The sequence below is a fragment of the Myotis myotis genome, unplaced genomic scaffold (genome assembly GCF_014108235.1).
Source record: "Myotis myotis isolate mMyoMyo1 unplaced genomic scaffold, mMyoMyo1.p scaffold_m19_p_15, whole genome shotgun sequence".
Classification (NCBI taxonomy): Eukaryota; Metazoa; Chordata; class Mammalia; order Chiroptera; family Vespertilionidae; genus Myotis; species Myotis myotis.
The window spans coordinates 33,764,346-33,786,239 of NW_023416319.1; the positions used below are offsets into that span (position 1 = coordinate 33,764,346).

The 21,894-nt window shown below is 36.0% G+C and overlaps 1 protein-coding gene across 1 annotated transcript in view; it reads right to left on the reverse strand.

Annotated features, from left to right (window-relative positions):
• The window catches only part of ANK3 (ankyrin 3), a 461,267-nt gene extending 439,742 nt beyond the window's left edge, over positions 1–21,525 (reverse strand). Inside the window, exon 1 of the mRNA XM_036336813.1 lies at positions 20,974–21,525. Coding sequence (XP_036192706.1) covers positions 20,974–21,036 — 63 coding nt within the window. The 5' untranslated portion in view covers positions 21,037–21,525. The remainder of the gene's footprint in view (positions 1–20,973) is intronic.
• Positions 21,526–21,894: the final 369 nt, after the last annotated feature.

Genomic DNA, 21,894 nt, shown 5'->3' on the forward strand with positions numbered 1-21,894 from the left:
CCCCTGGCCACTCTACCCAGACTCAATTCTCATTTTTTCTAAATTTCTATAAGACATAGAGTCTATGCCTCCATTTTGCTTCATATACAACTAGGTCTGTTGTTATTGCTGCTTAATTTCTCATCCTCTTAATGAGAATGGACACTCCTTGAGGGGAAGGGCAATGGGCTGAGGAGAAAGGCTTTGTCTATACCTCTCTTTGTGGCTTACTTCAGTGCAAAACATACAGGTATACTCTAGACATGTGCAAGCTGTATGCCCGGAGGTTTACAGAAAGCAAACTATATTGGGTAAAAGGCAATATCTGAAAGGCAACCCAGAGTATGGGGAAACATCAATAAATATCCATATACTTTATTTGAAGAGCCCACTCAACATGCCCTGGCATGAAAATATTAGCCTTGTATATTTCAACCCTTTTTGAAATATTACCCTTTAACTCAACAGACTGATTTCAATACCATTATGTTAGAATTTAAAATTAGAATATTATTACCATTTCTGAAAGAGAAATTAAAGTAATGAGAAGATGAGTACTAAATCCTAAATGTGAAAACTAAGACTATAACATTCTCATTTCCCACTGTTACCACATCCCTGCTTCTTTCAGAACTCCGACTGAAATATTGCTTTCCATTTTTCTCTCATATTTAGTCACTATTAATAATCTTCAACTCTGACAGGTTAACAAGTTCCTCCTTTAAAAAATAAATGACTCTACACAGAACTTCAAGTTATCTCTAAATGGCAGTTATAAATATAAAAATATTATTAGACAATTCACTCTAAACCAACAGACTTAGATTTTAATCTAAAACACATTGCAAATACCAATATGATGTGAAATAAGTGCATTGTGACCATTTTTTCTCATTTATAAGGCTGTCTTGACCAGTTTGTTTTAATCTATAGTACTGCTTATCCTAGGGCATTTGAAGAAGTCTAAATATTCATTACGGATGCACAAAGTTCCATATTGCTTGGTCTCAACAAGCAATATTTTAACACAACTTCATTTAAAATCCTCAAGGAATTCTGTGATAGATGTGCCACTGTCTGGTTTTCTAGTGAATTCACCATTATAGGAAGTAGATAATCTTTTTGAAAATGGAAGAAAGTGCACCAGATTTAGGGGGAAGCAGTCATCAAGACAAGTAAAGGATATTGTGTATCGGAGCAAACTCACAAGGTCAAAGATCAGGACAGACATAGGGGGAGCACTGTTGATTAAGAACTAGGTATATGATATTTAGACTTCTTCAAATTAAGGACATTGCACGATAGCAATATCGCCTCAGTTTATATCATTAAAATTACACAAATGGCACAAGCCTTGGTCTGGCTTCCATCCACTTATAAAGTGATGTTATAGTGAGTTTCCATAGGAGGCCTCAGCCTAGGGATACAGAGAAAACAGGCTCTGCAAACCAATAGCTGAGCCTGTGATGAAGAAAGCAAGGCTTTGCTGCAGAAGGTGAAAGAGATAACAGATAGAATAACTAACATCTTGATAGTAGTTCCACATTCATAAATTTAGTTACCGTGCAATATCATTGCAATCCTCGATCCCATTTCTATCCCCCTGGAAGCAATTGGGTTTCTCTAGAGCTTCTCCCTGAATGTAAGAGGATCCACAGAAATGGCTGCCCATTTAAAATGTAAGACACACACAAGGAGCTGTGTGTTCCTTCAGGGTAAACTATCATATCCGAGTATGTCCTGTACCGGCTGTCACTTTGCAATAATTAACATTCTCTTCTACTCGGCTGCTTATTTATTCATGCATTATCTTTATCGCCTTTAGACACATGGCCATTCCTGTAGCAAGCAACTGAACCTAATTGTAGCAATGCAAGAAGTAGAACACATACAAAACAGGAAAAACAATAATTTCAAAACTGAAACCATGTAAACAATCACATCAGAGAAAAGATCAAGAAATGGTACAATATACAGCCACGTTATTGGACAGACCCTCACATGGTGCTTTCCTGTGCTAGGTGATGTTTTAACTGGTAACGACTTTATAAAGTAGATAATATTAACCCCATTTTACAGAAGATAAAGTTGAGTCACAAAGAGGGGGGAAGTAATTGGTCCAAAGTCACACAGCTGGTAAATGCCAGAGCCTAGATGTAAAAATAGGCATACTTTTAAGCACTTACTAGTACATGCATATACTGCCTTTTTTATGAGTTTTTAAAAAATTGAGATATAACCAACATATGACATTGTACTAGTTTAAAGTGTATAACATGATAATTTGATGCATGTATACTGTATATTGCAAAATGATGATCAGAATAAGTATAAGTAACATCCATCACCCACACATAGACACTTTTTTTCTTGTGATGAGAATTTTTAAGATCTACTCTCTCAGTGACTTTCAAATATAGAATATAGTATTGTTTAACTATAGTTACCATGCTTCACATTACATCCCAGGACTTATTTTATTACTGGAAGTCTGTACCTTTTGACCCTCTCATCCATATACTGCCTTTTCTTTGTTATAGTCTTTACCCGTTCCTTCAATTAAATTATTTAAACAACTTTTTGCAGTTAACCAGAAATGTGTGTGTGTGTGTGTGTATCTATATCTATCTATCTATCTATCTAGATAGGTAGACAGATAGATAGATATGGGATTGCCCTTATTAGTAGATTAACAATGTATTTAAAAACAAGATAGAGCAAAAACGGTGAGTATATTAAGAAGTAAACATTGATAATTACAAAATAGTCATGAGGATGTAAAGTACAACATAGGGAATATAGTCAATAATATTGTGATAATTATTTATAGTGCCAGGTGGGTATTGAAAATATCAGGAGAACACTTTGTAAAGTATATAAATGTTTAATCACTATGCTGTACACCTGAAACTAATACAAAATAATATTGAATGTAATATTTTAAAAAAATTGAATATTTTATTTTAAGATATTTTTAAAAAGAACAAGAGAGCACAAAAGGCAGGCTTTTATCTATTCAAACTTTAGGAAATACTATAAAACTCTATTTTGGGAACCACAGTCAATAGAATAGGGTAGAACCATGTCAACACCACAGCCCTGGATTTTATTTAATTTCTAAGGGAAAAAATAATATAGAAAAAGAAAATATTAGTAAAATTACAAAGCACTGTAAAGGGAACACACGAGTTTGAATTGGCACAATGAGCACCATTTGCCCTATGGACAGGTTCTTATTATTTTCTCCCAAGAGGAAAACTTCCCAAAATAAGTATTTGAAAATATTCACAGAATACATTTCACAAAATCTGACAATAATACAGAGTTTTAGGTAATATCACTCCACCTGTTTTATATAATCTGTGAGTCTCAAAACCAAGTCTAAACCCACTTTTACATATCTCCCAAACAACGTGAAGTCTGATAGTTCAAAAGGATTTATTAACATCCTTCCCGTACAGACTTAAGTAGTTAAACATATTGTACTAGTTCCCATTGATTGTAATGTTTTTATCACTCCATTTCTCATATCTCTGATTCTTAAAATACTATACTATAGGATTATTATGGTAATTCATATTTTATACTATTGTTCTACACTTATAATCCATAGAACATATTCATAATATCATTTAATTCCTATAACAGTTTCATGAGGCAGATGAGACTTCATCTTCTCCCTGCTTTTATTATGGATGAGGAAATTAAAGCTGAGAGAGTTCAGGACATTCTCTCATCAGAATTTATAGTTCTGTTCCTCTAATCCACCCATAATACTGAAAGACAAATCACACTCATAACAGGAAGTATGTTTGTCAAATTTGCTAATTACAAGTTCATGGGTATTCCAATTCCAAAATAAATAAGAAACCAAGTCTTTATTATTAGTTTTTCTGAATAATACAATTCTTTAGAAAATCAGCTAATCAAATACTGCCACACATATGATCAACAGAGAAGGGCTCATTCAAAAGCATGTGCATACACACACACACACACACACACACACATGCGCACCTATATATCACTATGGTGACTGGTGTGTAGACAGAAACACCATTTTTTTCCAAGAGATGTTACACACCATGATTTTAAAATATTTAATAAACTTTGGAAATAGATTTAAAAACTGTAGTTAAAACATTAATAACTAATAATTGGCTTACTCATTATTCAATATCATCATCATGTTCTGGAATATCATTAAAATGTTGTTCTTACTATTGACATACTATGGTTTATTATTTTATTCTTGCTCTTCAAGAGTGTAACTATTTTAAAAACAACATCTTTTTCTTATCACTGTTGTGTTAGTCTAAGACCAAAACTTCATTTCTCCATTGGGGAAGAGACCTAATACTTCTCCCTATGGTACATAATTAGTTGAATTAATGCATATAGTGCATTTTCGACTCATTTAAACTTCATTCCAGGGACACAGGAGATTAACCTGTCCAGAATTCTGGCAATTTGGCCATTTCACTTGGATTCAAGTGAGAACTATCACTTTTATTATTAGGTCAGAATGAAATTATATGTTGACATTATTTTTCTACATATACAGGTGTCACTCAGAAGCATTTTGATAAAGATTTACACCATGAAATGGCTTCAAGGCAAGCTAGATTGGTCAGTGAAAAAGGAATTCTTTATGGGGTCACGAGGTGGCATGTTTCTCTGGGTACCTGTTATCAAGGTAAAGGACAGGGAATGCCTTTAAAGAAATAAGCAAGAGCTCCAGCTGGTTTGGCTTGGTGGATAGAGCATCGCCCTGCAGACTGAAGGGTCCCGGGCCCTTGATTGTGGTCAAGGGCGTATGTCCGGGTTGCAGGCTTGATCCCCAGTGGGTGGGGCGTGCAGGAGGCAGCCAATCAGCGATTTTCTCTTATCATTGATGTTTTTATCTCTCCCTTTCCCTTCCTCTCTGAGATCAATAAAAATACATATTTTTAAAAAGAAATAAGCAAGAGTACTTACTTTGCTTTAATAAAGAAATTTTATTTGTGTTGACATGAACTATAATTATTAAAACAGAACCATTTAGTAGTCTGCCATAGCTTATGAAAAAAAATTATTAAAACAAAAATCACAATAGTAAAATCATGTGTGAATTTTACCATAACATTTTTCTTAGTAATTATAGGGTTATAAAACATTATCTATATGTATGTATGTATGTATAGTATTTAATATATTACATAAATGCAGTTTATATCTTATATATTGGATTATTTTTTAATATAAAAGCATTTTATGTGTTAGAGGTTAGATTAAAGTAAGATAAATGAGCAGCTTTTTTAAAAGTAGCTTTTAATTGTATCATTAACAGATTACTTTCCTGTAAGTAACAGAATAAGAGGATTATTTGGTATAAATGTATTCTGAAAAATTTCAGGCAAATATATTATATTTATAAAAAGGGAAAATACATGTGTTAGAATTTTCTAAATAGTCTAGAAAGTATGAGAATTTCTAGAAAATTTAAAAATATAAAATAGAATTTTTAAATGCTTATATAGCTCTCTTTCATTTTATTTTTGCTTTTTTATATTTTCTGGTATTTGTAAAACAAATTGTGTTATTTGTATTCTTAAAAGACAATAAAATACATTCTATAAAATATCAACAAAACAAAATGGCAGACTGAAAAATAGGAATATAAGTATTTTAAAGTAAATGATTTTTACTACACCATTATGTGTCCATCTTTTATATTCAGCAGAAAAGCAGAAGTGTAGCATGTTATAGCAGCTCATCTGTCTTTGGAGAAGTCATTGCTGTAGTGAAATAAGTTTTACTTTATAACTCTGTGGCATTTTTATAAACCGGCAAGGATTTTGTTTGGGCTTTAATTTTTTAATTATACATTGCATATTATGCCTTTTTGTATTTCTGCATAATATTCTGATCACTTTATCACAAATACTGTGTCTCATTAGAAGTAAAGTCACATCACTTCAGTAGATCTGCAGTTTAAGAGAAGGTTTAGTAGGATCTTTATCAAAAATTTTCTGCACACAAAGTTAAATTAAACATTTTCTATTTCTTCAATCACATATTTTACCAATACCATGACATTGGTTCTCTATATGACATAGTAAGTTGTCTGGTTTGGACTTTTTGTTTGCCTGTGTTTTTAACATAATAATATTTAATACATGAACTGAGTATTCAAGACATCTAACACCGAAATACTTTTAAATTGTGCTTTGAAAATGAAAATGTATGGCCAATATGTTCAAGAAATTGACTAAAATGTAGCTATGTTTAAAGTAATAAGAATTAGATTTAAAGAAAAAGATAGGGCTATTATTGATGAAATCATACTAGTATTTACTGAAAGAATTTAAGTGAGAGCCAACTAACTTCCAAGCCATTCAATTACATTTTTACATTTGATTTCATCTTATTTACCAGTTTAAGTTGGTGTACACTGCAGACACCTGGGCTGCCGTTTACAAAGTAAAGTGAAAGAACTGGAAAGAAGATATATATAATTCATATATTTATTTTGACTTTAGTTTAACCTTAAAGAAAAATGTTATCTTCGAAAACTAAAAAAGACCCTTAAAATTATAATTTAGAACCACAATATTATTATAGTATATGGCAGACGTTTGGCACCATTCAGTTTCTAATTACAGATATAAAAATACAAACTTTTTCTGGGCTTTGGATTTTAATTTGAAAAGTTAATTATTTACAATTGTATTTCACAATCTGAGATTCCATTAATTGTGAGATGTGCCATTTTTAATGTCAGATAAAGAAAATTAAGTTATAAGACAATGCATTATAAAATTCATTCTTCTTGAAAAATTCAGTTCACACATTGATACATACACTTTTCTCACGTGTAACCCTTATGCACACCCAAACAAGAAGATACAAGTGAAATAAACTAGTTAAGGTCGTCTTAAAACTTTGGCACATTCACAGTCTTACAAGTCTGTTTTGCCAATGCTTTGAAGTTAAAAGTCATCAATGCGTTTTCACAGCAAGATCAATCTCTGCGCCCTCAAGGTGGTAGTTGATGCAGCGTTTCTCAAATTGCTCCCAGATTTCCTCCCAACCCAGTCACCCGTTCTGCAAACTCCTCCCCCAAAGGAATCTTAAATACTTTGTGGACTGAACATTGGAGACACTGCTGCCATGTCATCCAGAATAACAACCAAGTGTGCACACGCAGGAAATGACAATTACATCAGAGCTGCTGTCTGGACCACAGCAAGGGTAAGACGTCATGGACTGTGAGATGCACCCCAACTGCAGAGACATTAAAAAGTGTAAGACATGTTGTTGCTAGAACCGAGGAAATACAACATTCATATTCGTTTCTTGTTAATCTGCAATTAGAAATAGGAGTCTTTATACATCTCCTATCCTATAATTATAAAATCTAAGATAATTTTTGTGCTCTCAACTAAGAATTTAATAAGATTGAATACGTGACACTTTTTATATATCTTTGCTTGAGCATTGACAGCCAACTAAAATATACATCTGTTAGGTTTCAACAAAACGCTTTTATTACAACAATAAATATAAACATCGCCAGCTTTAATGTTTTATGTATAATGACATAGTACACACATGTTTTGGTTAAGGATCTTATTATAATTTATGAAAACTCTACCCCGCTACAAGAGACAGAGGAGCTGAAAACCTCTGGAATTTTCCTGCTTTTTCTGGAAAGATCATGCAAATATCTTTCCAATACTTTTCTCTTTCCTGCAGTGTCTACCACAGAGCAAAGAAGTTAACACTTGTTTATTCGAATGTCAACCTTCTTATTACAATCCCATATTCAGTAGCTCTTACAGGAAACTCTCAGTGGTGCAGCTCACCTGGTTTTGCCCAAAAAAGTTGACCAAAATAGTGGCTACAATGGTCAGTCACAGCCCACCTGGTTCAGAAACCTCTCTGTAACATTGCCCAAGGGCATCCTCTCACTCTAGATATTAAAAGAGAAACAGCTGGGAATGACTGAAGTTACACTATGAAATGAGAATTATATGCTATTTGCTCCGCAGTTAACCATACACATATGCAACACAGAAGGTGTCTGATATTGTAAGCCTCTAAATCACTTCTCTCTGGGAGAAACCTTAAGCCAGATGTGGCTAAATGCACCATCTATTTTCCTGGCCTGGTGAAAAGACGGGAGTCCATTTCACCCACTCTGTTCTGGGCTAGTCAATGACTTGTATTGAAGGATATAACACACATTGGAAAGTCTTCTCATTTCAGCCACTGTTTGAAGTTCATATTTCAAATAAAAGTCCTCATCAGGAATGTTACCACAATAATTTCAATTTTCTCCTATGTGCTAGGATAGAGCTGCTGCCATTTACTGAAAGCTCACAAGTGGCTCTTCTCTCTATTTATATTAGGCCAAAGTCACTGTCTTTCTCCACAAACCCATTCCCATCATCTCCATCTCTTTATGATGAATATACAAATTTTCACTATATTTTACTCAGAAAAATCCCCAGGAATACTGTATCAAGTGACTGGATAATAAGACATAGAAATATAAATACAACAAAAATCACACTATAAAAACCCATCAGAAGAAAACTTTCTGACAGTTTCTCAAAAGGTTTTATAATGTTACATAGAATTACTATATGACCAAACAATTCCACTCCTAGGTATAAACCCCAAAGAAATGGAAACAGATGTTCAAACAAAAACTTGTTCACAAATGTTTGTCACAGTCTATTCACAATAGCCCAAGGTAGAACTATCCCCAATCCTCTCAACAGAAGATTGGATAGACAAAATGAGGAATATCCATACCATAGAATATTATTCAGTGGGAAAAAAGGGAATAAAGTACTCCTGCATGTAACAACATGGATAAACATTGGAAATATACCAAGTGAAAGAAACCAGACACAAAAAACCACTCATACTCTATTAAACCATAAACCATTCTAATGAAATATTCAGAATAGGCAAATCAGTAAAGAAAGAAAACACATTAGTGGTTGTCAGGGGCTGGGGGGAGGAGAGAAATGGAGTGATGGCTTAATGGGTATAGGGTTTCCATTTGGGATGATGCAGAGCTCTGCAACTAGATAGTGGTGATGGTTGCACAACATTGTAAATGTAGTTAATGCCACTGAATTGCACTTTAAAATGGTTACAGCGCTAAATGTTATGCTACTGTAGTAATAAAAAAAAGTCAAAGTGGCAAATAGTTCAAAATCTAGATGTAAATAATGCACAATTTTTTTCTGAAAGGACTTCCATGAAATGCCCAGAAGTGAGAGACCAATGACTTACTTTGCCATTAAATAAGGTGTTCTTTCTAAACTACTTTGGATCCCACACTCTAAATTCAGAATGTTTCATGTGGTGGTATTGTTAATATAATAATAGGATGACCATTGAGATTCTACTTGAAAGGAAAAATATTAGGGAAACATTCCTTGTTTTCTTTACACTTCAATTATAAAAATACTAGAGGCCTGATGCACGAAATTCGTGCAAGAGTAGGCCTTCCTTCCCCTGGCTGCCAGCACTGGCTTCCCTCAGACACCTGGGACCCAGGCTTCCCTCACAGCCCTGGCTTCGTCCGGAAGGTTATCCCGAAGGACATCTGGAAGGATGTCCAGTCTAACTAGCATATTACACTTTTATTATTATAGATAACAACTGGAATGCAAATTAGTAAATAAGGTGGCTGTATTGTTAGAGACAAAATAATGTCAGCAATGTTGAACAGAAGATGACAGCTACACAGAGGAGGTTCTCTAGGCCTTTGTTCCCCTTCAGCAAACACACAGCACTGCCCCAACTCTCACCCACTGCACTATTGCTTTGAAAATGTGAATTCAATATTGTTGGTAGAAAGTAGTGTCTTAAAATCCCTAAATGTAATAAGTATCAACTGGTTCAGCTACATCTCAGAGATTAGAAACTGTGGAGTTTCAGCTCAATATCACACAGGCAAACTCACTAAACATTGCAACAACTTTTATCTATATTGTCTTAAATGTCTTCATTGTAAATATCAGCTGATTTTGAATCTTATGTTCCTTCCACCACACCACTTCTTGTTGCCTGTACATCAGAGCCAAGAAGAAAACCCATAATGCATTGTTTATGTAGCACTCTGTTCCATCTCATCCTAAAAGGTTAAATAAAATACAGAGTACAAGGAATTTTTGGAGCACAAATACAACAGTGAAACATGCACTATTATGCTAATATACTAATGTTAACAGTCCAAATCCTATCTGGCAAGTACTTTCAGAAGTTGACATTCCACAAATATATATAGTAAGCTATCTGCCGATTTTCATGATTGTAATGCAGTATGTTCCATAAATCTGTTTCTAACTCAAAATTTTACTAGAGACAGAGTAAATATGTAATTTTGTAAAACATTTCAAAAGATACTTTAACAGACTGCTATATTTGGAATATGAATTTTTAATTTTCTAATTAAAGAGGAAAGAAATCAACATTACACATTCATGTTGCCATCATGAAACGAGTTAGTCTGATTTGTAAAGAAGGAAAGACAACAAGTGTCATAGTAAAATGATATGCAAAATTCTGATTCAGGTAGACAGTGAATTATAATTATGTCCTTCAAATTTTGCTTTTCTTCATAGCAATAAGTAGTACCCAAACTAATCTTATGCTTTCAACAATTTTAATAGATACTCTATGCCTTATGCCCACTTTTGGCCAAGAGCTGTGTAGCCACTTGACATATACTATTTCTAATCCTCACACTAAACCTCTACATAAGCAAATTACCCCCACTTTACAGCCTGGGAAACATGGGCTTAGAAAATGTAAGTAAGTTGACAAATTTTGAATGAACAAGGATTCAAACCTTGGTGTATATGATTCCATTCTCTGCTCCTGTCAGTTCACCATGAAGACAACCTTCCTTTGACCAAAGCCCATGAGCATAATATTTTTAGGAGAACCTCCACTTTAAAGATTACAGAAAAGTTTTAAAAGTAGAAGCACATGTTGACCCATTAATTCAATGCAGCTACATCCTATATAATAGAGAGCTAATATGCTAATTAGACCAAACAGCAGAACGACCGTCTGGACTACCTTCCGGACAAAGCCGGGACTGTGAGGGCCAGGCCACTGCAGCCGTGTCTGGGAGCGCCAAGCCCCTTGCATGAATTTTGTGCATTGGGCCTCTAGTTAGTAGCTATGTCTATTTTCTAAAGACAAAACTATAATTGCCATATGTATCATTTACACAAAGTACTGTAGCGTAGGGCCTAAAGTTTGCCTCCTAAAAGACTTTTTATAGAGAGATAGGGGATGAGTTTAAAAGCATTTCATCAAATGGACTACTTAGAGAAAACCAGTCATTAATTTAAGTAATTAAAATGAATGTTTTGTAGTTGTTACACTGATAATACAGAGGATTTCCCTTCATTTTTAGAGCTTTGCTTTCAAGATCCCCTGAAATAGCAAAATTCTGTGAAATATAGTGAAAACTTCCTAAGTACTAATGCGTGGCTGCAAGTTACCAACACCTATTCATGCACACTCACATAAGTGAATTCATCAAAAACCATATCTAGCAAATTTTACAAAAGAAAGGAAAGAATCATGGAACCTGCTATTGCTATTCTAATTTCATGAATTCCCTGTGTATTTTTTTTCTAAGTTTTAGACATAAAAAATAGTTGAGGAGGATGAGCCCCGCTTTATAGGTCAGAACAGGGAACTTGGAATATCTGAAGCCAAGCTGTTTCCTGTGCTTCTCTCTTTGTCCAAAACAACAGATTGAGTGAAATAACCCCACATGTACAGGAGGAGGCAATCCATTAAATTTCTGATAAACATCTCTGTGGGGGCAAGGGGGTGGGAATCTATAAGATCATAACTATGGCTGCTTTTGTTTTTAAGAAGAAACTTTGAGCCCTGGCCAGCTTGGCTCAGTGGATGGAGCGTCAGCCTGTGGACTGAAGGGTCCCAGGTTCGATTCCAGCCAAAGGCACATGCCTGGGTTGCAGGCTCAATCTCTAGTGATGGGCGTGCAGGAGGCAGCAGATCAATGATTCTCTCTCATCATTGATGTTTGTCTCTCTCTCCTTCTCCCTTCCTCTCTGAAACCAATAAATAAATATATTTTTTAAAAAAAAGAAAGAAGAAACTTTGAAGTTATTCATAAATACAGGGTGGGGCAAAAGTAGTTGTTCAGTTGTAAAGTAATACAATAACTAATAAATAACAATACAAGAATAAACTCTGTTTTACATAGTCACAACTGTAAACCTACTTTTGCCCCACCCTGCATTTACTGGTATACATGATTCAGTAAATTACCTGTAATTACACACCAAATCTTTTGCATTACTATTCAGATGATCGTGGTTCAACTTCTGTGTTTGGATGCTTCTTCTGTGTTAAAATGAACTAGGTTAAAAATGGTGAAACCACCAGTTATATAACATGATAATGTCCCAAAGATATTTTTCAATTTTGTAAAATGCCAAGGTAAATTACCTAGTGATGAAATCACTGCATGTAAAGACTGAATACACCAGTATCAGGAAAATTACACCGTGTTCACAGATAAATTATCTAGAGGTTAAGCTCTGTGTCAATGAGTCAGCTTGGTGTGCTATAATTACTGTTTAATTTTTCATTAAGTACTCACAAAATGCTGACTGACATCAAATATGACACAAGTGCATGGAATTGTAGAGCCTATATTTTAAGACAATGTATATTTCATAGGTTACATATATTTTATTTACAGAAGTTATTGTGCAGAATCCTTCAGTTTCTGGCAGGCCTTCATTTTGTATTTCTAATTTATGGAGTAGACTGTGTTCCAAGGGGGAAAGTAATTGCTAATTGGAGGCTTCAGAGACGAGGGTTTCTGCAAGAAGTTTTTAAACTCCTCACTAGACTTAACACTGAGTAGCACTGAAGGGACAGTGAAAAGCAGAATAAAAGTTCGCTATTCTCACAAGTTCACTGGGTACTAGACTGTTCAGATACCATGTATCCCCAACTGACTCCCTAAAATATTGTTTCCTACCCTTAAAACTCACAAATATTGATTGAATTCCAAGAGGAAACAGACATTTGAGATCTCTGTGTAGAAATCGTCAAAGTTCATGCCAAATGGGAGAATCTATTAAAGTGATGTTACTTCCTTAGGACCCAAACATCACAGGGCCTTTTCCCAAGCTTTCTTCTGTTTAAAATGTCGTCTTTCCAGAGCTGGCCAAGTCCCTGTTGTGCCCAAGCTCACCTCAAAGGTAAGCTTTTCAGGAAGGCCTTCCCTGCCACCCTAGCTCTAGGGGTTGCCCCTTCTCTAATCTTTCTCCATTACAGCAGTCTCTTGTGGAATTTTTATACCGGCTTATTGCTAGTTATCCACTTTGTACTTTTATTGTTTGTTTTGGTCCTTGATAAATCCCTTGCACCTAGAAAAGTAAGTGCTCAAAAATATTTGTTGAAAGAATAAATGGTATGGAATTGAGGCAGAACCAAAATGATGAACTAGATCGATTAAATAACTTTGCATGATTATACTTTACTTTAAAATATACTCACAAACACACGCACACACAAACACACGTGCATGCGGTAGAAATGACAAACCAACATATCTGGTATGCTATAAAATATATAATTTAAACGACTAGTGAGTTGGGAGTGAAGGATGAAAATTGTGAGGCTGTCTAGAGACAGCCATCATTTAACAAACTGCTTCATTATGTTCTGAGTTTCACAATCTAAACCCCACTTCAGCATTAACACTTCATAAATGATTGAGAGTTTTGTTTTTAAGGAATCAGTATATCACTTGGTATCTAATAATATTAATGAGACGTCTTAAACAGCAGGATTTAATATGCTTTGTTCCTATTACTTCTCTGGTGGTGGGTGGCAGGAACAATGTATTTCAATGACTAAAGTTATAAAATTAATAAAGGAATAAGTCGTTGAGAGAAATTTCCAGATTTTAAGCTATTAAATAGCCATGTAATGTTTTTCTCTATATTTACAATTTTGTGTAACAGAGAGAAAAATATAATAAAACAATTTTTAAAAATAAGTTTTAAAAATAAATAGGAATTTTTACTGAAGATGGATGACAGAGAAAGTAATTTTATGTGCTAATTATGGAAAATTAATTACCCTTCATATGATTAACAGTTTCTTGACAGGTAGGCACAATGATTTAATCAAATGATGATTTCCCCAAGGTCTCTATGTTTTCTTTCAAAAAATATAAACCTGAGTTATTTTTTTGTAACTTCATCAAATGAACAACAAAAATTAAGATAAGCCATAATTCACTCCTTTAAAACAAACAAACTGGAGAGCCAGGCTTTATAAATATCATCTTCAAAACCACCCTGTCCAAATGTTCAGATTTATTACCAAGCAAACCGATAGCTGTTAGAAAGCTTATGGAAATAATTTTTCCAGAGAACTGCATACAAACCTTTGATATAGCGCCCGACATTACAGAGCACCACTCTACCTGGAATTTATTAAGGGCAAATACAAGCCCTCTCACCCCAAGCTAACCTTTAGTCATACTAGCTCCTCACCAGTCCCAGCTAAGAACTCAATATAGATTCTCAATCATTATCTGAAATCCTTGCAGCCAGAAAAGCTTTGGAACTCAGAACTTTTCAGATATAAAAAGGGATATAACGATATTATGGACATCCCCAGAAGTGCCCTGGACAGCGCTCCAGGAGCAAAGAATGTTTACTTCTGCAACAAAACATACAAATATTCACACCAAGTAAGATAAATAAAGACTATAAATAGACATAAGGTTGGAACAGGTTTTGCTGTCAAATGAGTTCAGGTCAGGTCAAAGAAGTTGGGAAAAATAATCAGATTTTCATTTGGATTATGGAATTATGGAGAAGGGACTTCAAAACAGTGGAATATCAGTGCCTCGCTTTAAAAGCCACCTTTAGAGTCCGTGCCCCAAGGCTGTTTTACATTAAATAAATTTTTATCAAGTTTCTTCTGTTCTCTTTTTAATAAATAATTTGAAGAAAATCTCAGGGTAAATCTACCTCATTCAATTAGATTTTGACTAGTAAAAGGCAGTATTATGTTGAGAGTCTATTATTTTATGAAATTCTGAAATCAAGAAGTAATCTCCCTTAATCCATTCGATCTCTGCCTACAAAAAGGAAGTTCCAAACCCACAGACAACCTATGCAGAGACGACATGGAAATGCACATATGAAAATGAGCAAATGCCAATACTAAATTCAAGAAAAATACCATTTCAAGTTAATTATTTGCAGGAGTCAAAATGACTGCTTCATGGATATTTAAACTATAAAGTTGATAGCATTTGTAAAAGTAAGATAACCATCAAGGGGAAGGATAATAGAGAATTTTAAAATCTTTAAATTTCTAGCTACCTAAGATTAAGAGAAAAAACATCTGACAGTGATACATACAGTGAAACGGAAAGTATCTAAAAGGCACTGGACCGCCGGAACCGGTTTGGCTCAGTGGATGGAGCGTCGGCCTGCGGACTGAAGGGTCCCAGGTTCGATTCCGGTCAAGGGCATGTACCTGGGTTGCGGGCACATCCCCAGTAGGAGATGTGCGGGAGGCAGCTGATCGATGTTTCTATCTCATCGATGTTTCTAACTCTCTATCTCTCTCCCTTCCTCTCTGTAAAAAATCAATAAAATATATTTAAAAAAAAAAAAAAGGCACTGGACCTGCAGGGTACCACTAGCCCCTCAGAAGTCACAGTGCACTGGACATGTGGCCGTGCTCAGTGAAGGATCATTTAAATAACTCAGCCTGCTCACCGAGGGAAGACTTTGAGGGGTTATTTGCTTGTAGAACAAAGTGAGCAATGTGAGCGGTGGCCAAACACACAAATGAAAACTAGAGGGAACGCGTGTGCTGGGCGCTCAAGCACACCATCATTTTACAAGAGGACACCACGTACTCCAGGCACCCTCATCAAAGTGCCTAGAGCCAAAGAAGAACCCAACAATGAAACCCCAGCACTTATTAGTCAATGCCACCCCAATACATTTAATTTAAAAAAGAAAAAAAGGAACAGCAGCATCATTAGAAATAATGAATGAAAATCAGAAATAGGCATTCATTTGACTCTCCCTTAAAAAAACCAATATACATTTGGGTAATTTAAGCTTCATTAGAGCATAAACAAGCACAGCTCTCACACATAAGGCAAGCACATGGGAAGAGAGAGATTGAGAGAGAAAAACAAGAAAAGAGGGAGGGAGCACGGGAATGAAGGAGAGAGGGAAGGACGGAGGAAGGAAGGGAAGAGAGAAAGTTGTAAAATCCGCCCTCAAAAAAAACACAAAAACACAAACTATAAAAACCAGCTTAAGTAAAGTACGCTATTTTTGAATTGTTAAGATGAAAAAGGAAAGTGAACTGAAATGGTGAAAATGCCTTTACTGAAGTTCCCTAGAAAAAAGCAAACTCACTGCTATGGGGCTCATTATCTATCAGGGTATAGATATCTGAGTATTTTTCTCCAATCTGCCACTAAAAAAAAAATCCCTGAATGAAACACTCAAGGGACCGAGTCTACAGTAATCACTGGCAATGAAACTATATGACATATATTCCTAACAGATGGAATAATTATATGAAATAATGACCTTGTATCCCTACCACATACTAGGGATGTTTTTCTCAAAAGCAAATCTGACTTGGCTATTCATCTCCTCAAAGCATTTTGGTGAATGCCAGAACTAAAAGAGACTTTTGAGATGGCCCTTGTCTTTTCTCCATTCTTTGCATCTTGACAATAATACAACTCTGTACTCTACACTCCAACCACACAAAAAAATTTAGATTCCTGAGCAAACCAGGCTGCTTCAAGTCTTCCTCCCTCTTTCATCCCACACTCTCTAGAAGCCTCTGACCCTCTGGGGGACACTTGGGAAACACGCATCCTTTTAACATCAATGCAAGCATGTCTCCCTCTGTCTATCCTTCCTAACATCATCCTCAAATGGCATTTACCACTCCCTTCTTTCTGTCACTGGTGGAACTTGAATTCACCTTTGTTTGGTACCTTTCATGCTTTCTGCATGAATTGGTTTAGCATAGCTGGCCCTGGCCCAGGAAATGAAGGCTCTCCACTACACAGCACACACTGAATAATTAAATTAATTGAAAGCAATTCAATCACCATCACATGTTTAATTAAGCATCTTTAAGTTGGGAACCTGGACAACACGGCCTTTTCTAGATGCTCCTATGGACCGAATTGCATCCCTCTCCCAATTCATATGATGAAGCCCTAACCCCATCATGACTGTATTTAGAAATGGGGCTTTGGGGAGTAGAGTTTGATGAGGTCATATGGGTGAGATCCTACTCCAACAGGATCAGTGGCCTTAGAAGAAGAAGAAGAGAAAGAGTTATTTTTCTCTCTCCACTTGCCTATGCCAAGGAAAGGCTATGTTAGCATACAGCCACTGCAAGAAGGCAGCCATCTGCAAGCCAGGAAGAGCTCTCGCTGGAGCCCAACCAGTCTGGCACCCTAGTCTCAAAATTCCAGCCTCCAGATAAAGAAAGAAATTTCTATTGTTTAAGCTATCCAATCATGGCTTTTTAAGCCAGACATCCTTAGCTATGAATCCAGATGCTAAATAAATAAAATCAGTAAATGTCACTTTTTACCCTTAATTTTTAGTGGTTAGGTAGACCAGCACTTCTGGCATTATAATACCAGGTGGACAATATGTCCTCATTTGTCTACTAGAGAATCAGTCACTCTACAGTAAGTTTAAAATTCCATGATGACACCCCCTTTGAGGTTAGGAGTAATTATTTTAAAACCTCTTTTGAAAATATAGTCTTATTAGTGATTTTTATTTTACTCTCATAAGATCCCTAATAGCAGTACCAGATATATGATCCCCATTTACAGATAGTTTGATTGTCCTTCCCAAGACAAGATAGCAAGTTAGAAGCAGGACTAGGGTAGAACTAAAGTCACTTGACTTTTAGTAAGTCCTTTCTTGTAAACAGAATAAGGAGAGATAAATAGCTACAAGATGTGGACATACACACATACTCTTTTCACATTCCAGAATAAGATCTAGAAATTATTAGAAGGAAAAACATTTCCTAACATCAATTTGAATCCTTATATTTCTGAGCAAAATACGAATATTAACTGTGTGTTAACAAAGAAGTAACATACTAGTAATGGTTCCATCACATTTATCTCACTGACTCCAATATTAAATATGCCTCATGAGAGACTTTATACCCAAATACCTAAGCATGCGATCTGTTCTGAAAACACTCAATACCAATGCATAATTTTAAGGCAATTTTGAGATATATTCCTATGCAAAAAGAATTCCATACTTAATATTAAATCAATAATTCCATAAATAACTAGGAAATATTTAAAATACTTAGGGAGCTTGTTGGCATAAAATTTGGCAGGTTGCATAAATTTCCCACATGAAATGCTTTCATTTGACCACACCACCAATGCTGCACGAAGTGTAGGTCATCTGGAACACCCAGAGTCCTTCTGAAATATTTGCTTCAGAAGGACAAGGAATACAGAGAGAGAGAGAGAGAGAGAGAGAGAGAGAGAGAGAGAGAGAGAGAGAGAGAGAGATATATGTGTGTGTGTATATATATATATCCAAAAATATGATATGCTTTATCCAATAAATGTGAGGAAAAGAGGCCTATTAAGTTAAAAGATATCTCCTTGATATATCTGCTCTAACACTGAAAATTATTGGTGTATTCTGATCAGTAAAAGGCAGAAATAAATCAATGAGACACTTATTTAGTGTCAACTGCATACAGAGGCCATGCTGAGTGCCTCCTGATGGGAATACCATAGGTTCAGCATAAACAAGGGAATAGAGCAGGTACATGATAACGTGAGAAAGAATCAGAATGTGTCAAGTGTCCTGACAGTACAAGGTGCTGTGTCAATGCAGAAGACTGACTGAATTCTAACCAGAGAAGATGTCAAGATGGCAAGATCTGGGTTGGGCCTTCAGGGCTTGGTAGGATTCCACCAAGCAGGCTGGCATAGAAACGCCTTCTCCAGAGACAAGGAACAAGCATCTGGAGAAAGAGATTAACTCAAGGACTGATAAGAATCTACTTTGGATGGAGTCAGATGTGAATGAAGTAGATGGTGAAGGGGCGAAAGCCTGGAAGGTGGGAATGAAGGGCCTCAAGCTCAGTGAGCAGGCAGCAGGGAGTGTGGAAGGTAATGGGGCACGGTGTGATGATGAAGGTTTTCATAAAGAGTACCCTGGCAGCCATTGGGAATGGAAGGGAGAAGGGTTCAAAGCAACTGACTTAATATTGTGCTCTGAGTAGGATAACTTTATATGAGGAGAAATGGAACACAGCTGGGGAAATTTCAAAGAAGAGAGGAAAAAATGTCCATGTTAAAGGATTCCACATAAAAGCTCAATGATTTACAACCGGCCCAGCCACTGCTCACTTTCATCTGGATTGCACTGTCGTGGCTCATGATGTCTGCCTGGGCTCCCCGTGACACTGTGTGCAGAATCATGGTGGTGCCTGTCAGACACTTCAGGCCATATCTCTCATAAACATGAGCAAAGCTGACAGCTTTCCTTGAGACTAGCACCACTACGCCAGGCATTAAACAAATGGTTCCTGCTGTGCAGCTGTGGCCTGCCCCCTTGGGAAATCTGAATAGCACCTTTACAACATCATCAACCCCTGCTGAGACAATATTCAAGAAGTCAAGACGGACTTAAAGCCAGTCTGCACAGCCTCCCCATCTGTAGGATGTTGAATCATTGCCCTAGAATGCCGGCATATTCATAAACGTATCCTCAGGGTCTGCTGATAGTAGCTCCTTTAAGAACACCATATTCAAATGAATCTTTCATAAATAATAAACAGATTGTGAAAATATTTTAAGTGCCTGACAATTCAGTGAATGGTTGAGATCTTTATCTTCTCTACTACAACCATCCATTCTCTACGTGTCCATTGACAAAGCATACATTACATTGGGTCAAGGAAGCATTTTTAAAGGGCCACAATGACATATAACAGCCCTAGTAATTAAAATATAATATCTGAATATTTTAATTATAGATTAAACATATAGTACACATTTTCCTTACCTAGCTATGAAATATAATCCTATATTAAGGATTTGTTTTTCTTTGTTTTACAGATACACAACTGTCTTTTCCATTGGTGGCACGCCCTGTGAAAGCCAGTATACACCACAATGAATAAAAAGCAAATGCGAGACTTAGGGAATTACCTCCCCCATTTCAAAATGCATTAAAAAGTTAGGAGCACATTTTAAGACACACACATTCAAGAAAATCAAAATGAATATACAGGTTTATAATACTCATCTATTTATATTTTGAAGATTCTTTCATTTATATGGAGAACAAAATAAATTTCATAAATTATAATAAACAAATTAGGCATATGGCTGTACAACTGCAGAGTCAATTGCAAATTTGTAAGCCATAAGCTGATCAATAATTAAAATGGAGTTCACCTCCATACCATAATCTTAAAGTGTAACTACAGGTTTCCCTAAGTTTGCCTAAAATATGTGTTAAAGCTAAACATCTATAGCATAATAATATTCATTAGTAATTATGCCCTGTTGATTAACAAGCATTCTGGAAAAATTTAAGGGGTAGGAAAACACATCCACCCACATAATTAGGACATGTGTTTACTTAATAATCCTGAATATCAGTATGAAAAACACACCACTTCAGTGAATCTAAATGACTATATTTAAATAGTTTAAATATTTTAGCAATGTATCCGAGTTGTGATGTTTTTCTCCAACACAGAACACACCCATTAATAGACCAGAAAAACAAAAGCATTCTGATTCTAGCAGCTTCTTCCAATCCAGTCTCTTCACAATCCAGCCTGAAGATCACTTCCTCCCAGAGCCAGAGAACAATACCGAGAACATGTTGCTTATTCATTTCTTACCTTTTTTCCTTTCCTTTTCCTATGAGCAGGTTTTGCACTTTTCTCCTTTGGTTCTTCACTCATCTTTCCTTTAAATCAGGTGAGTTGATCAAAGACAGGAGATCACTGCCCGTATTCCAACATCCAAAACCACGACAAAGAGTCAAAGCATTTAGACCAAAGTCCATTTACGGGGCTCCCAGGCAAGCTGCCTCTGCTTACACCCAGCCCTGCTGCTGTCAGAGCCGTGGGCGGCTAATGTAGCCTGTTCAGCTTTCCTCCGGCAGAAACTGAGTGTTCTCTACATCAAACAGTCAATAATTCCTCTAACGAAAATCAATATTTTAGTCTCTCATTTTTGACTCATCATTACCCTGAGATAAAATCTCGACAAGACTTTGTTGCTTGTTCCTCCACAGTGATTCCAGCCTGCAAATGGTGAGAGAGAGAGAAGAGAGACACACACGCGCACGCACACACCCTCACACACACAGAAATAAGCCACAGACTGCTGACAAGTCTCCGAAGCCTTCCCAGAGGCTGATCTGCTGCTTCGCGCAGGCTGAGAAGCCGAATGTAAATTGCTCTCAGTGCTGTGAGCCTCCCATAGGAACACATGTGGTGAATACATCAGGGCATACCAGAGGAGGAGGCAGTCCAGAGAGTGATAAAAGATCAGGTTACTGGTTGGTAAAAAAAACACTCCGTGATTCAAACAGTAAAGAGCCCTACTACAACTAGAGAAACCCAAGATTACACTTTCTCCATTACTTTTTTTATGAGCTAAGCAATAGGCAAATGGCCAATTTTCAGCTCAAGATTTCTAAGGAAGGGCTAATTACAGAAGGCCCCATATCTAATTTGCTATCATTTTTAATCACTGGCTTCTCCCATGAATATACCAACCAATCCACCAACAAACCAGAAGCCCTCCAGAATATT